Source organism: Silurus aristotelis (assembly GCF_946808225.1).
Source record: "Silurus aristotelis genome assembly, chromosome: 1".
Taxonomy (NCBI): Eukaryota; Metazoa; Chordata; class Actinopteri; order Siluriformes; family Siluridae; genus Silurus; species Silurus aristotelis.
Window position 1 is genome coordinate 17,200,095 of NC_139574.1, and position 18,364 is coordinate 17,218,458.

General features: G+C 38.7%; 1 protein-coding gene across 2 annotated transcripts; it reads right to left on the bottom strand.

Annotated features, from left to right (window-relative positions):
- Positions 1-298: 298 nt before the first annotated feature.
- adcy3a (adenylate cyclase 3a) lies at positions 299-17,382 on the bottom strand. 2 transcript variants are annotated; one of them, XM_083545666.1, is made up of 20 exons: positions 15,015-17,382; positions 12,692-12,841; positions 10,211-10,341; positions 9,957-10,068; positions 9,279-9,406; positions 8,912-9,070; positions 8,630-8,795; positions 8,411-8,527; positions 7,753-7,895; positions 7,148-7,309; positions 6,506-6,593; positions 5,052-5,168; positions 4,444-4,700; positions 4,029-4,110; positions 3,721-3,879; positions 3,468-3,614; positions 3,209-3,325; positions 2,988-3,117; positions 2,782-2,906; positions 299-2,487 (listed from the first exon to the last, which is right to left on the bottom strand). In XM_083545666.1, exons 1-20 carry the CDS (start codon positions 15,765-15,767, stop codon positions 2,305-2,307), a joined length of 3,426 nt encoding a protein of 1,141 aa, XP_083401792.1. In that variant the 5' UTR covers positions 15,768-17,382; the 3' UTR covers positions 299-2,304. The 2 variants fall into 2 exon arrangements, with proteins under 2 accessions (XP_083401792.1, XP_083401791.1); XM_083545665.1 differs by having other exon boundaries at positions 8,411-8,530; positions 15,015-17,318.
- Between the last annotated feature and the right edge of the window lie 982 nt (positions 17,383-18,364).

An 18,364-nucleotide genomic window follows, 5' to 3' on the forward strand; every position in this document is an offset into this window, starting at 1 on the left:
TAGGTTTAATTTTTTTTTCTCATTTTCGCTTATATACTCTATCGATGAGTTCATTAAGCGCCAATAATGGATGGACACCGTCTTGCTATAATTATTAACGTAGGAGACTTGAATACAGCATCAGTTTGAATAATCAACATGATGGAACAAGTTCACATACAAAATTACTTGGTTAAACCTCTTTAAAAAAGTAGCCAGTTCAGTAATTCATTGTTTTCTTGTGGAAAAAGATCATAGATTAATAAAGCTGATGTTTTTTTATGTAGTGCCTTCATTGTGTACAAATGAGAGATACAGATCATTCAAAGTGCCATTTTATTTCCATGTCCTAGTATATTACCCAAATAATAATAATAATAATAATAATAATAATAATAATAATAATAATAAATCATCAAATCATATTTTAGTATTTCTGCATCAGGCCAGAAAACAAAAACAATCGCAATGACATTTCTTCCGAATCCATTACAACAATTCAAAAACAAAAATTGTAATTCTGTCCATGGTTTCTCATTCAAAATCCCTGATATCTGCAATAAATTAACAGGAAACTGTTGTCAGGCACACCACTTGATCAGTCTTGTACCTGATAAAATCTGCACAATACTCTTTTGAATGAAACATATACAATATAAAAATATGACTTACTGGGTAGAGAATGTTTTTGCAAAGGGTATTGGAGAAAAGAACAATTGTAAAAGAATAAACTATTGCACATTCATCTAGTATTTTAGGAAAGTCTTTGAAGGGGAGTATAATCAGAGATCTGAGAAGTGTCGATATCTCCAATACTGCCAAAATAATTCTCTTAACCCTTTCTGCACTTTCATCTAGTGCATGCATACTGTACATACACACTTGCATTTCGCCTGCTCACAGTGACACGTCAATCACCCCGAAGGAGCATATATACAGGACACATAGTTATGTTATGGCACTTTTTGTATGGCACACTAAAACACTTTCAACTGGGTAGAAAAATGAGTTGACTGTAAAGGGTTGTAAAGTCCAAAATCAGAGAAATAAAAAGGGGTAGATCAAAAGATGTTCAGAACAGCAGGCAAGAACACACACAATTCTGCGTGCATGCGTCTGCACACACATAATGGCAGAGAGAGCTGGTGTGCTTCCCTTTATATGCTTTGAAAATTGGTTTTCAATTACCAAAAAAAAATATATAAAAAAAATCTTAGACATAAAACTGATTTTTTAACAATAACCTATACAGGATCAGTTTAAAAGCCAACTGTAAAAAGCACTGCGTGTCGTGTACAATCTTGACTTCATCCAGAGGGTCACTAAGTATACTGTTTTTGTACTTTATGCTGTACTTAAACAGTAGCTTTACTGACGTAGCAAATAAATTATTTTTGGAAATTCACTCCTTCTTCCTTCCTTCTATCCATCTAGTCAGTATTTATATAAACCAAGTACAGTATAACCCTGTATTTCTCCTGAGTAAACAGAGAGAATCTCTTTTCACATTCTATTTCTGTGATCTTCCTCCTTTTAAAATGCAACGCAATATATTTTTAGGGGAATTTCACAGACACTTCAATTATTCAATCTTCAAGAAGTACATTGACTTGTTTGATAACTTGTGCATTATTTACTCAAAAGTCTTTACAATGGCAGTGATAGGAACCAGTAGTTTAAAGTGCGTAGAGTCTCTATAACCATCATTAGAGGAAGTTATGCAAAATAATTTAAATATATGGCTGATGAGGACATATGACAGCTTTGTGATAAGGCTTTGGCCTGTTTCTGCTGTTACTATATCTTGGAGCTATAGCCAGTAAATACAATTAACAGATCAAGTATTCCACTCGTTTATTTTTCTTTAAACCTACTAACTGTAAGAAATGGTAGCATAGGAGGATATTTTTTAATATCTAAAAGCAGTTTTAACTATAATGCAGATGAGGAATTGCAGTAGACTAACAAATAGAATTCAAGAACAATGAGGAAGACTAAAGAATGCTAATAAAGAAAAAGCAGATTAAATTTTATATGCTTAATGTTGTTTTTTTCTTCCCAAATCTGAATTACATGATGCTATTTATTAAAGGAATCATTGTGTATGATGTTTAGACAACGATCCCAAGTTCCTATTACAAACATTAGGAATTTTTTTTCTCTTCTTGTACAGTCTGCATGACTTAAATTTAACCAAGCAAATTATAATAGGCTTTTGAAAATCTGTGAAATTCCCCCTTCAAAAAGTCTTATATAGATGTTATGTAGGTCAGGTGGGTGATTTAACTTGAAGTTTTGTATTTGTTGGTTTTACATGCATGTAGGTCAAGAGCTGTCCACCACCTGATGAGGCAGTGTGACAGAAGAGCCATTGATGAAGGAACCCTGTTTTTCTCGTCCTTTTAAAAAATAAGTGAGCAATTCCCCCTTCCCCTTGACAAAGATCGGTCCTCTTCTCACAAAACGGAAACCATAGTCCTTCAGGATGTTATAGCAGTCTTCCACCACCTGGGGGCAACACACACCGAGTTACTTACAACCTCGGAGATACAGAACAATTATCATAAATACTAAGGAATTACAATGTTTATTAATATAAATTCCTCTTTCATCTAGAATAATATTACACACAATGCCTGTTTCATTAACATGCTTTTGCACACATCAGCTTGTAACACTCATACCAAAATGAGCAAAATCATGTTCAAGAATATAATGTATAGTAATAGAAAAAATTCTATCATTTCTAAAATGTCTATATTTAGAATATATAGAATATTTCTAAAAGCATATGTTCTTCACCTGAATGTTTCCCATCACTCCTGTAGACTCCATGCGACTAGCCACATTAACAGTGTTGCCCCAGATGTCAAAATGAGGCTTGCGAGCCCCTATTACCCCAGCAAGGACAGCACCTTTATTGAGTCCTGTGGAGAAAAGATAGTAGTCTATATACGTCACATATTTGTACATAACTCTTCATGTGCTCTCCAATGTTTTCCACTTACCAATGCGAAGCATGAAGTTGTTAAAGGACTGATAATTAATGTTCATCAAAGTAACTTTCATAGCCAAAGCAAAATCTGCCAGATCTGCCAAGTGCTGCCAGCGCTCCCTATCCGACAATTCCTCCTTTTGCTTAGAAGAAAAAAATAGTTCCTCTTTAGTGTTATTTTTGTTCATTATAATGCTCCTTTATAATTCAATAACATTATTCTGATTCCCACACCTTCATGCAAGCGTAGCCATTAGCGTTGGTGTCAGGAGTGACTCCTGACGCTGCCATGTAAGTGCTGCCGATAGTCTTAATCTTGGTTATAAAACGAAACTGAGGCTCATCCAGGAGCTATGAACACCAAAAGACAGGAAAAAATGCAAATGCTCTCAGTTTATTTCATGCTTTATCACGGAGAATCTGAATATTGACTAATCTTCAAATATATAATCCCTCAATTTATAGAATAAAGTGTAAATCATAAATTACTTACACTATCAAAGTCAGAGATAATTTCATTGAGGAACCTCAGACACTCAATGCCCCCATTGTTGATGCTCTCCTCTGTGTAGAAGTCAGAGAAATTTGGGATAGAGGCAAACATAACCCCAATCTCATCATAGGATTGGCTGTAAAGTTCCTAAAATGAGTAAAAATGTATTAGAAACTTACATAAAGATTACATTGGTTTTTGGTTTTCATTTGAGCTACTTGTATCCTGAAGCAGCCCAAACACATTTCCTCACCTCATCCCTCTTTTTGGAGCCCAGAAAGTGGCGGGCAACATGTTCTGGGAGCATGTTCGTGACCAGAGCCTCGTTCCAGCGTCTCATCTCGTACACTTTCTCCTTTTGCTCATGTACCTCAATTTTCCACAGGAACAGCGTGCGGGCCAGTTTCTCCACCTGCAATGAAACAAATGAGAGAAACACGTACAGGATATAATAAAGTAACAGTGGAGAACATTGAGTCACAGACAGAACACAAGTCACTTAATTACATGAAATTACTGAGGTGAAAAGGTGAGAGAGAGGAACAGAGAAACATCACGTACATGCCGTGCAAAGTAGTAGAAGCTGACCATCATAATGAAGATCATCACTGTCATTGTATATTTGGATGGCACGAGGTATCTTCTGCTCAGGGGCATAAACAGGAACATCAGAATAAAAACTTTGTACAGTTTAGCGTAGTCAGTAGGTGGAGTGGCTATGCTAAAAATAAAAATAAAAATCCTGACCTGAATCAAGTAGTAAATTGAGAACGGATAAATGAGAACACTTTTTATTGTCTCGTTAGTGTTCGCTAATATTTTGTTCCAGAATATATTATGGTTGTGTGTAAAGCATTAGTAAAGGCTCTTTAGTTGCTGTGATGAAATCATTGTTTGTCATACAGCCTTAATACTTTACATACAATTTGAATAATGCAAAATATATAATGTGGATCCAGAACTATTCAGTACTCACCTGTACTTTTTATAGTGGTTTAGATCATACTGGTCGAAGATGTCCCTCCAACTGTAAATATTGACAATTCCCGAGGCTACTGTGATCAGCAACATCAGAGTAAGCTTTACCATGTGGCTAACCTGCACCAGCATGGTAGTAGCAATCAGCGCTAATACAGCAATGTAACTGTAATATTTGGGGTTATCCAGACAACCGCCTAGTCCAGCTGGGGCTGGAGAAACATCCCCAACAGGCTGTGGAGGCTGGCAGCTTAGCTACAAGCATGGATACACAATAAATACATTTGAAACACAATATGAGATTGAGATGTCTAGGCTTAATAACCAGACCACTCTTATAATCTGAAAAATGTCTGAGGTAATTTATCAAGTTTTAGAAGAACTGGATCAGCCTGCTAAATAATTAGAAATACAGCTTTAATAACGTGACAGCACAAGCCCAGTCACCTCAGTATTATTACTGTAAAATTATTGAGGCATTCATACACCATTATATTCATTAACACTAAAGTGCATTAAAAATAATTTTGCTAAAAAAATATTACCAAGATATGTTTGCTGCTGATGTAACTAACAGCTATTACAAGTCACCCAATAGTGTCTCACCATGTCTATTATGTCAGCCAGTGTGAGGATGAATATGGCTGCCATGGCCCAAGTGTTGCGAGCCCAGCGTGTGTGATCAATCCATGTAGAGAATGACACCAGTCTCTTAGGAAATACCTACAACATATATAAGTAATAAGTAACAACGAAATATGTCCCATGCATTAAATCTTTGCAGCAACACAATAATGTCACAAACAAAACAGGTTTAGTGATTTCAGGGTTGGATGGGAATGCGGAACTTCCATTGGGTGAATAAATAACTTCAATCCTTATTCAAGTGACTGTGCTCTAATTACATTTAATATGGACCCTGTATGTCTACTGTGAGAATATTTAAATGGTCAAATTTGATTTACGGCACCATTATGAATCCCATAATGGTGCCGTAAATCAAATTTTACCGTGCAGACCATGTTTACCATGCTGACTTCATAGTGCAAAGACATATAATTTAATATATATAATAATACAATTTCAAAGTTTAATCCAGATTTTTTTTGACACTTTATAAAGAAGAGCATCTCTATTTAAACCTCATGCTCCCCAGGTCTTCAGTAAGCTACTCTGAGAATAAGTAGCATGTTAAAATAAATGTTCCATATTTTTGGATGACATTTTTGTCATATTTATACATTATATACACTAATAAGTAACACTGATCAGATAGCACAGTATAAATTAACTGTTGTAGCTTTTACGCATGTTCTTGAGTAATCGTGTTTACATTTGCAGTGTGGCTTAGATACGTTTATGAACATTTCTTTCTCAAAACCCCTTCACACCTCCTCACCATTGTCTTGCACTGTTTGCACTAGGTTGCACACGATGCACTTTATGTGGCTAGGACAACTTTCCTTAGCTCTGTGTTCGTTTATGTAGTGTATGTATGTTGTCTGACGTAGATCTATGTTGTTTTATGTGGTACACGGTCTTATTTCACTGTGTACTGCATCTGCTATATATGGTTTAAATGACAATAAAAGCTTCTTGACTCGACTCATGCATATGTGTATTGGGGAATTTTATACCGTTCACAGACGATCTACAGAAAATAATAGCTTAAAAAAATATTCTCAGTAATTGAAGTAATTGACCAATACTGGTCAAATTGTGTCTGGATCACTGTCTCTCTCCTTAACTATCTCCATTGGTGTTTCCATTGTTAACTATGATCGCTTTAGGCATGTTTAGCACACTGTCAGTCAATATTGTTATAGAACTGTGTAGGTTAATTGAATGTGCAATGACCTGACTAACAAGGCTACATCGAACGCATGAGCGAATGACAAATGCTTACTGAGGACATTAAATCTACTGCCTACCGCATATAAGTGCAGCCAGAAAACCAAAAATGACAGGCATTCAATTCGAACAACCTTTACAATAAGCCCCGGATGCCAAGAAACCATGTACATGTTGTGTGTGTCTGGCTAAAGTGCTGGGTCACTCACCCGTGGGAAAATGGCTGCCAGGGAGCAGATGGTGAGAATGAGCAGCAGCACTTCCCCCACAGCTAGAGTCACATAGTTGGCTATCAACCTGTCAAGATGTACAGAAGACATTAAGAGGCAACAAACGAACAGCTGGAACAGTAATAGCATTAAAGCTCACTATTACTTGCATTATTTTAGAATTAAACATTTTAAGTGCAGAAACCCAAATGGAAAACGTGAGATGTGTCTCATTTGATTTATACAAAATGGAAACCAGAAGCACGGTGCAAGTTGTACTTTTGACCCTTGCATTAAACAATGTTTACTGTATTACCAAATAGAAATATGTGAACAAAGTCAGTATTAGCAAATTCAAAACTTGTGTCCAACTCCATTATGATCATCAACATGGTAGAAGAATGTGGCTCGCTAGAAATACCAATCCTTCAGTTATGGGTCAGTAAATGGCATCACTAGACATGCCACTGTCCTGTACAGTTTTCATTTTTCTGTAATAATGATCTAAAGAGCATTTCAATTCCTCACTGCCATTAATATCTGTACTTTTCTTTTTCTTAACAGCAAGCTATTTAATGCAGTCCGGCATGCATGTAATTGGTCCAATAAAGAAAGAAAAATATGGACTGTGATGTGACTCACAGAGGGTCTATAAGTGCTTCAATTGCTGCTGTAAAAAGCAGCACTACACAGGAACAGCTGAAGGCAGCTCCACTCTGCTTCTCCTTTTCAACTGAGAAACGTGTCTCCAGCTCAGGGTTCACAAAGCGCAGTGAAAGACGGTTAGTGTACTTTCCCTTTAATCTAAACCAAACACACAGAGCGAAAGTGACAGTGTAAAAGTGAATCACAATGCAATTACAACTGTAACCAAACACAAGTGAATGGTGTATAATGGGGTGCACATTTTTTTATAATGATTTCAATATAATCTTTACAAGTTTGGTTAATATGTAATTTAGATTCAGTTTTGCACGATCTTAGTAACTAAGCCTGCTGTCTTTACACTCTCTGATGGCACCTTGTTTTGAGGCAATTGTTCATGTTTTCAAAATCTGTCATATCAGTCATGGCACAAAAAGTGTGTCACACAATCAAATCAAATATGACCTGATATTAATGCAGCATTTTTAGGTCAACATCTGCCCTGATACTAACACTTGATATCAGACTAACATCCCTAGCTTATACACAACAGATGCAGCTTATTCAGCTGTCTGAAATAAGAGATTTAAAACAGTACTTACGCCTGCACTGTCTCTCGCTCTAGCAGTGCCTCGTTCAGGAGTTTATTCAGCTCCTGCTCATTTTCCTGAGCATCAATAACTCTCTCAGCCAGGTCTCGCAAACGAAGACGCCGCCGGGGATTGGGGAACGAGGGATTCACCACCTGAACACACAGACACATATTTAAGAGGGGTCATTCATAATCCAGCCATATATAGCGATCTAGCGTTTTCAGCAAAAGTATACATCCTTCAGATTGAGCCATTTCACATTACTGATATCATACACCTATCAGGCATAACATTATGACATTATAACATTATGAGCAGTAAATAACAGTGTTGAGCCAGCGACAGAGTCATGAGCAGCCAAGGCTCACTGATGCAAATGGGGAGCGAAGGCTGGTCCGTGTGGTCCAAACCAACAAACAAGCTACTGTAGCTCTAACTGATGAAGAAGTTAATGCTGTTAATGCTCGACAGGTCTGGACTGTTTTGGCACCAAAGAGGGGGACCAACACAATATAAGGAAGGTGGTCATAATGTTATGCCTGATTAATAGTCATAAAGTTATGCCTGGTACATCACTATTTTCACACAGTGCATTTTTATTTAAACTAAGGTTGACATGCAGGGTGGATAGAGCCAGGCATATCCTGGTTAAAAAGTGTATGGCTACCCGTGTGTCCAGCTCCTCTGGTTCTTCAGGGGTGGTGCAGGCTGTGTGTACACTTCCGTTACATTCTGTAGTGTTGATTAACAGAGGAGAGTTCCCATTAGATGATGTCACCGACAGCTTCTGGAAGAAAAGCACGGAATGAAAGACTGCAAAGAAAGACAAGGACAAACTGCTGTTTCATCAACAGAACAAGAATCATTTGCAAATTGTAACACTCACCACTCCTGTGATTCCATTCTTGCTCACTGGTCCTTTGGGAACAACAACTAGGTAAGTCTCAATGCTTCTCTCCCTTAGGTATTCACAGCGATCGCCCCCGTTCCCTGGCTCGACATCGAATTCACCATGAAGACACTCCAGTGTGCTGTGAGAGATGTGCACTCGCCTAGTGGAATATGGGTACAGAAGTATATGATATAGCCTAATTTCTACAACATAAAGTAAGTAAATAGTTGAACATTCTTCCAGATAGAAAGCCTATAATTGCTGATCAGGACTCACCCAGGTATACCTCCAGCCTCCATTTTGTTGGCGACTGTAACATCTGTAGACCAGACATCATACTGCCAGCGCTTCTGTCCGAGCACCCCACCAAGAACCGTCCCCGAATGCACCCCAACACGCATGTCAACATCTGTTTGCGTCTTCTCTCGAACATAGCTGAAATCGACATAACAGCATGTGACTTAATCATTAGACAAGCTGGAGGCTGTTGTTTTCAGCTCACAACTTGTAGTTGTGCAGTAAGGTGCATTATTATATACAAGCATTAAAAGCAGCATTAGTTTTCTAACAAAAGTCATATATATTTTTATGATAATGTATCATTTCTTTTAAAGAAGACATTATGTAGGTGTTTGCCACATACGAAATAGCTTCCACCATGGCCAATCCCATCATTATTGAGCAGGCTGCATGGTCTTCTCGATAATCAGGAAGGCCACATATACAGTAGTAGCAGTCCCCGAGGATCTTTATCCTCAGTTGGTGGTATTTCTACAAAGTAAAAATGTACTGTCATGACACGCAATACATTTCTAGATATAGTAATACATTTCACAGCAATTGTTTATTAGGTAGGTGTAGCATTACAGAGTTTTACATGTTGGTTACTTTCAAGCTTTTTGGATTCCTCCAAACTATTAAAAATATTTCCAGTATGCGGAACTGTGACTGTGAAATGCCTGTAAATGTGAATGAGTGTTGTAAAAGTGTGTGTGTGTGTGTGTGTGTGTGTGTGTGTGTGTGTGTGTGTGTGTGTGTGTGTGTGTGTGTGTGTTTGTGTGTGTGTGTGTGTGTGTGTGTGTGTGTGTGTGTGTGTGTGTATATGGTGGACTGCAACAGATTAGCATCTCATTCCTATTCCTGCCATGCGCCTGGTGTTCCATGTTTAGACTCGTTAGTCTTGAGTAAAAACGTGCTGGAATGTAACGTTTCCTGATTATGTATGTTTAAAAGGTTTTTTCCAGAAATTGGATTAAATATGCATGTGAGCGTAAGAGTACACATGTATTCCCAGTGTGATACATTGAAGGAAGTCACTTACAGCAGCCAGTTTGTCAAAGCGAGCAAACAACTCATTGAGCAGCTTGACAAGCTCCTGTGCACTACAGGAAGAAGAAAGCTGGGTGAATCCCACAATGTCTGCAAACAGAATACTGCGAAAGAAACACACCATACACAACCATGTTAAATTCAAGCATATTACTAATCCATTTTTTGGACATGTAATCACTTTCAATGAAGCTCTTTAAACCTTTTTTGCTTTCCTTAATGTACTGTGACGTTTATGAGACTCACCTAACATTTTCATGGCGATACATGTACATAGTGTTGAACTGCTGCATCTCTTTCTGACTGGCCTCTTTTTTCATGTCTTGTAGCATCTCGTCTGCTATGTGCTTGGGCAGAATGGACAGCAGTAGACGTTGCTGTGTGCAGAATAACAGCACGTTAGAGCTAAAGTCTATGCTGATGTGTAAGATCCGACACAATGCTTACCTAAAGCATAAACTTCCCATCTACTGTAATAGACAATCTATGGAATATTTTTCCTGACAGAAATTTCATCTGTAGTACAGCAATATTTAAATAGGTTCTAAACGCATATCATTTTATATGTTACAATATCAACAAAAAAACGAAATAATAAAATACCATGTCCCTTACACTCAAAATATTATCCAAATATATTGAACAGGATACTCTGCTGTCCCCTTACTAAAAGTCACACAAATGCACACAAGTGCAATCAAAATGACCCTGTTCTACTAAACAGACACAGACACATACTCAAATTTCAGCCTAGGAGAAAAGTGGACTGCGTACCATTTCTGAATATATTAGAGTGTCGCTGTAAAAAGGGAATAAAAGGCATAGCAAATCAAGAGGAGATAGTCAAAAGTGTGATTACAGTTGACACTGTCTCAGGAGGCTTGTCACCATGGTAACCTGCAGCCGCCGGATGCTCCTTGATTGGCTGGCAGGCCCTGTCTCCCAGCGGCCCTTGTTACTCTATTAGTATTCAGGGAGTTTCTGCTGTTATCAGTGCTTTTGTTCGCTCTTTCTTTTGCTCTCTCTCTCTCTCTCTCTCTCTCTCTCTCTCTCTCTCTCTCTCTCTCTCTCTCTCTCTCTCTCACTCACTTATACACCTTTTTTTATACATGCACACATATTTATTTACACACACAAACACACACACGCTAATACTTCCTTCCCACATCCCATTCTGTCTATAAAGCACAACCTTTTACTCCCCAACACCCTCATCCCTTGTTAGCAGCAACTGTTTGGTCCATTTATAGAAGCAATCAAGAAAGCCCAGTGGCTACAGCTGGGAGACCAGAGAGAGGAACTGACTGCTGACTCGAGATATACACACATGCATGCGCACACACACACACACACACACACACACACACACACACACACACAGTGTACATAGTCGTAACAGAGCACGCACTCAGGATGTGAAAAAATAGTGTGCGATAATCCATTTCCCAAAGACTGATTTTTTTTTTTGTTGCCATTCTCCCCACCCACTACCACTATCACCTACCAATCTAACTTCCTCAAAGCCAGTCACCACAGCTTTTCAGTCTGCTGAAGTCGAACTTTCCTTTTCCATATACATAAGCTAATGGAACTTCTATAGCAGGTCTGAGTTACAGTGGAAAGAGAAATGCTACATGTCACTCAGAGAGCACAGAAAATTGCACTTTCTCAGCTTTTCGATCATAAAGGAGTTATGAAGAATGCGTTGCCATGACACCACTTAAAAAACACTGTATGCATTGACAAAAAAACTTAATAGCGGCATACAGTTCTGATTCTAATAACTGCAATTATATCGTTTTTTATTCAAATGTACTTCAATATTAAATGAATTAATCTTATACTGCACCATATGACTACAGTATGTGCTAATATAATGGAAAGGTATCACTGTGTTGTTGTACTTCCTGACAGGTCTAATAGGGGCTAAAAATAGCTTTTTTTAAGACAAACAAATTAATTCTATACTTTAAAAGCAGAAACTGTTCATTCATTAATCAAAAATCATAATTCATAAACCAAGATGAATAAATATTTATTTTATAACTATATCTTGACACCATGGATCGAAATTAATCCAAACTGTGAGGTGCATAGATATTCCCACCCCTTATACAAACACAGTGAGCACACAGTTACAATACTAAAAGAGATAGGGAACCATGTGACACACTACAGCTAACACAGACAGTACCTCTGGTGCAATATTACAAACCATAAGGCTTCACCGATCAAGTGATAGTGTCTCAGAACACCATCTGTGATGACCCTTAACTCTTAAAACTCTTACTTTCAGTCAGTATGTTGAAACATACAGCCTGGTGCACCACTCAGAATTAATCTCTTTTTAATACTGGTTGCCGTTTTTTTTTTTTTACTTGAACATGAATGACCCACAAAAAGCCATAAATGCAATTGCATTAACAGAATGACTTTCAAATTGTCCTATTCAAGCTACAAAGAATCCCCAATACATCCTCATATTGTTCCAGATTGTAGCTCACCAATCAGCTCTTTCCAGTACACAACTTATTCACATTATGATACTCAAACAATTTAAACATCATATAGCACTAAACACAGCGAGTCTCCTAAACTAGATAAGTTTCTCACTCGCAAAATACTTACCTTATATAAATAAAAACAGTGTTTACAGTTAAAACGAATATTTATGGCCCTGTAGAAAGTAACAGTCTACAGGTTTAAAAACACTGCTTACACGCTTACCTGCTGCTGACTCTGTTCCTCTAAATTCAGCTTCACCTCTAGAGACTGCCTGGCCTCTAAAAAGGCCTTGCGGTGCTTGCGATCAGCCATGTAATATGACATAAGACCCACAGTAATTGCACATATGTAGATCAAGATGTTGGCAAACAGCTGAAAAAAAAAAATTTAAACAAAAATGGCTATTTTAACCAAAGCATTCTCAATCTAAACACATTATGTACAATGATTATCGTCTAACTGCTTTTAATTCTTGAACTCATAGTTGTTACTCATATTACCAGTGTACAACCCTTCAAATGATTAACAGACCTGTTCCTTAGGCCTTATAATGCTGTTTTTGTGTGAATAAACCTGAGACTGGACTTGGAATATATTAACAGTACTACGATAAACCAGTTATAACTTGATCAGGTAACCATGATTTCTTAACGCTGTTACTGTTTGCAGACATTAACATCGAGTGCCTTTATATAACTAAAAGTTCTTTGAACACATAATCTACAGGGAATTGCCTATACTGAATTTTCTATTAAGAGGATCTCTGGTTTGAAACTCAACAGTAAACTGCTGTATAATAAATACAGTGGATTTAATCCCTAGATTCCCGCTTGAATCTAGGTTTTCCTGCTGCAGTGCTTTCTAATCTTCTGGGGGGGGTTTGTGGAGGTTGCAGTTTGCACCAAAAGATTTCAGCCCCTGAGTGTCCAGCACACACAGCTAAATATACTGTAATAACAAAATAAAAATACAATGTTCCTGCATCTTTTCTACACCAAGGAACACTAGTGCTCTCCTTTACATATTAATTTAAAAGTGAAGATAAATTACATTCTTTCCAGTATACTTGCCAATATAACTAGATTGCTGTCAAAAAAAAACTCTGGATTTGATGCATGTTTGAACTATGGGCTATAACCCCACTGGTCTTGTATGCACAACAGAATATAACATTACACAAGTGATCGTGCATCTCTACATTTTAAATATTACCTCATCATACAATCACTTCACTTTGACAATCAGCTACTAATTCCATTATAATATATAAAAAATATGAATTCAAATTCAGCTATTCAGCTACGTTTAGTCTTACATCTTTCAGACAAGGGTTTACCAAGCTGGCAATTGTTAGTGCTATTAAATATTTATTTAAAGACAGACACTATAGCTAGATAATTAGTTAATAATACAGGATGGATCAGAATTGTAAACCGCTCTATTTTCTCTCAATAAGAGATTTTATTTTATTTCCAGGACAGAATAATTTGCAGTATTCTTTTGTAACTAGAAGGCGGTATGCTGTTTTTCAGTAAATAATCTGTAGCTTGTGCACATAGAAGAATGTCTTACAAAAGTAGTAACAAAATGAGAAGTAAGTACCATCTGACGGCAAAAAAAAATAAAAGGAGTTAAATCAGTTTAATAGTGATCTGTAATAATAAATCTGATATTACTAACTGATCCCAGGCCAAATGCCCAACTTGACAGACCAATATAGATCAAGTGCTCCGATGCAGATATCTTTAACCTGGAATTGAAGCTCTCTATGTATGTAGTTTCATAAACAGGCTGAATAGTATGATAGTGTTGTCTCACATGCTAGGAAAGATTTACCCTTTGCCAGTACAAAAAAGATCACAGCACACATTTCCGGATCCTAGTACTCATGGTAGATCAAACCACATACTATATAAAATATTTTCTTAAGTCATCTCCTCAAGTCTATGCAATTGCTTTGACAGCTGACGTCACCTGTATGTCAACAAATGGATATATCTACAACGAAGGTAGTACCCTATTTATGTTTTTGGATTTACAATACGTATGCAATATACTGCGTCTGTTACGTGAAATGTAGGCAATTATGTTTTCATCTTTTTGACTTATATTTTATAAATTTTAAATTGTGTTAGCTAAGATGACTGTAACTAAGGTCAAATTCAAATTGAAAGTAATTGTGTGCAATTTTGAGGTGAGCTATATTTTAAAGAGCCAATGTGTTATTTGCGGTTATTATGTAATCACACGTTATGTTTTAAGTTGATATGTTAGGTCGAGCAGGATTCTAAATTTGAATTCAATTTGACAAAACAATAAGTGTTCATAATTAATGGACTTGTGGTCCAAAAATAAACGCTCAGAGTTAAAGATCAGTCAGATACTTGAAAATAATATTATTTACCATGTGTGTTACTCCACCCCAAGCTCCCAATCTTCTAGATTTTTCTACCCCATATTCAGAATATTACCATAACTTTTCACAACATAATTCTTTATTTGACTTTGCACTGTAATTTGTGTACCCTGTCCCAAGTGCCCTAACCTGTCTCCCAAGAGCAGCTCCTTGGATGTCTTCTTGCTGCTGCTGTGCGATGGTGACGCCCAGCGCCAACGTGTGCACACCACATGACACAGCTGTGATGAGCACAATAGGTGTCAGTTGTAATGGCAGAGTCAAGAAAAAGGAGAAGCTGAAGAAGGCCTGCCAGCCTACTGTGTCACTGGCCTGGTGGAAGCGGGCAAAGTTCAGTCCTAAATAACAGAAAATCTGGGCATCTATGAGCACCCATAGGGCATAGGGCACCAGCCGACGAGAGATGCGCTCGGGCAGAAGGCCGTAACGGCACAGTAAGTAGAGCACAATGTTCACAGCTAATGCTACACACGCCACAACCACAGACGCCAGCTTATCACTGGTATAGACCACTGCACACATCACAATCACGTAGCAGTCAAAAAGAGCTGCAAACACCACTAAGACCAGCAGGGTCTCATGCCGCTGCCTTCTAAAATAGGTCTGGTAAAGGTTCTCCAGTGAGTCTGGGGTGAAAGTGAGACGCATGAAGCGAGGGAGACACAAACAACAGCCTGAGTTACGCACGGTGACCTCATGGGTTCTTCCCACTGCTTGGCCTGGATCGGAGGGCAGCGTGACCGAGCAGTCTGCTGAATACTCAGCAGAGTACTCCGGCTCAGAGAAGGCCCGGTTCCGAGGCATTTCGAAGACCCGATAGGTGAACTGAAGAATGAAAAATAGATCCTTTTTGTCCCTTTTACTCCTTAAACAAGCGTACATCACAAGTACATTGTGCTGGCCTGTCTGGGACCCTCTTAACTCCCATGTCAAACAAGCTTTCGACCTGAGAGTTTCATCTGATGACTGGATTCCGTGTGGTTCGTCTCCTGATTTGTCACTCGTTGTACTCAAACTGGATCTTGAATGTAGGTTTAATTTAGTTCACACAGATTCTGGTCATCAAACTGGACCTTTCTTTAGGTTGAACACTTTGGCACAAATGGTAGCCTACTATATGTTAAAAAAAAAACACACTTTTTGGGATCCATAAATGTGTTGTCAGGACGATGAGGGGGGGGACAGGCCCCAGAATGATCAGCTGCAGTCCACATAGGCAGAAAAAACAAGAAATAATTTAGGAGAGATATATGCCTCTGTAAATGTGGTTGTTTACATATTCTCCGCTGTGTGTGTTTCCTGCACGGTTTGCCATCATGGTCGCTTACGCCAGGTTTCCATGGTGAAGCCTCGCCGAGACAATGAACGCAGGATTCAGGAAGGAAGCGATGAGATGATTATTTTCTTTCAGATGTATTGCTTGCTTCTGGAGAAGTAAAAGAACCTTTGGCTGTTTTATTTTTTTTATTATTTTTTTTTTATGAAAGCATCAAACAGCAAGCAGTAGAAATGGATGGATGGCTGGAAAAAAAAAAAAGCAAACGAAAATGCAATACTTGCACGAAAACCTCTGCTTGCTATCAAAATGGCCTTCGTGGTTCCATGTCGTATTTCGTCCTCTTTTCACATGGCTGCATAAAAATTCGTCGTGTGTTCGTCTTGTGTACGCTGTCCGTCCATCACATCACGCCGAAGAGCCTACAGTGTTCCGTGGGAAACCCCCCCAAAAAAGGAAGGAACACTTACAGGAAATACATGTTGCGCTCTCAGGACGGAGGGAGAGACGTGTGTGTGTGTGTGTGTGTGCGTTTGTGCATCCCGTGTGGAAATGTGGAAATGCAGATTTCCTAAGCCAAATATAAAAACACACACTTTCTGCAGTCGAACGCAGTACCGATCGCACATCTGGACATTTCAAACAGCACACAGGGGTCGCGTTGATCCGGACCCCGAAGTGTTACACTGGCGTGTGATCTGTCCCAGAAGCAGCACAAGCCAAAATAACCCTCAGCTTTGTAGTGCTTCTCGGGTTTTTTTCTTCTGCTGCTGATTTATAGGAATAGACTATAGCACATAGATCCGCCGTGATCTGCACAGGATCCTCAACATGCCGATATCTCGCAAGTCTGCATCCATCCAGTTCCCCGTAACTCCATTCGACTCGACGTGCAATCGCTGGTCATCTGATTAATCATCTAATAAAAAATATCAATCTTAGACGTCGTGGAGGAGAAATACAGCACATCCACATGAAGTGGTACAAGAGGCAGGAGACTGGTGATCTTTATAAATCCAGGAGCTGGAGCTCGTTATTCGGAAGTGCCCGTGTTTTCGCCAATAAAAGTCACCGGCGACTGCGGGTTGCGTCTCTCTTACAGCGAAGAAACAGACGAAAATAGTCTCTCTCTCTCTCTCTCTCTCTCTCTCTCTCTCTCTCTCTCTCTCCTGCCCCCGTCCTTGTTCACACCCGCACTACATCCTACATCACACGAGCTCTGAGCAGAGACCGGATCTGGCCTGGAGATCAAACTTACAAACATTAACATTGAAAGCGGTGTAGCAAACATAAATAATAAAATCAATTCAGACTAAAAAAAAATCTGTCAGATTTCTCATTTTCTCTTTTCTTTCCTATTTTAATGATGCTGGTGTGTTTTTATTCTTCTTTTTCTTCCTTTTCTTCTCATAACGTTTCATTTAGTTCACTTGGTATTTCCTTTATACTTAGTAATCCTTAGTAGTGGATAACTAATACCACCATTACCTCATATTAGTATTGTTTCATAAATAATCCAGTCATTAGGGTTGCACAAGCCAGTGCACTTTTTGTACTGGTTTCAAGGCCAATTAAATGGGGAGGGTTGCGTTGGGAAGGGCATCCAGCGTAAAAACATGTGCCACGAATCAGAATTTCATACCTAATCGGTCGAGGCCCGGGTTACCAACAACAGGACATGTATGAGGACAGTGTGACAGGAGTAAAGTATGCAGTAGGAACGACAGACTGGTTCAAGGTGGAAGTTGGACTGGGGTCAAGGGTCGGCTCTGAGCCCTTTCCTGTTTGCAATGGTGATGAACAGGTTGACAGACAAGGTCAGACAGGGGTCTCCCTGGACTATAATGTTTTACGGATGATATTTTTGTGAGAGTAGGGGGCAGAAGAAGAGCCTGGAGAGGTGGAGGTAAAACATGTAAATGTGTGTGAATGAGAGGGAGGGCAGTTGAGTGGTGCGGTTGCAGGGAGAAGAGGTGGAGAAGGTGGAGGAGTTCAGGTACCTGGGGTCAACGGTGCAAAGTAATGGAGAGTGTGTTAGAAAAGTGAAGAAAAGAGTGCAGGCAGGGTGGAGTGGGTGGAGAAGAGTGACAGGAGTGATTTGTGGTAAAAAAGGTATATTCAAGAGTGAAAGGGAAAGTTTATAGGACTGTGGTGAGACCTGCGATGTTGTATGGTTTAATGACAGTGGCATTGAGTAAAAGAC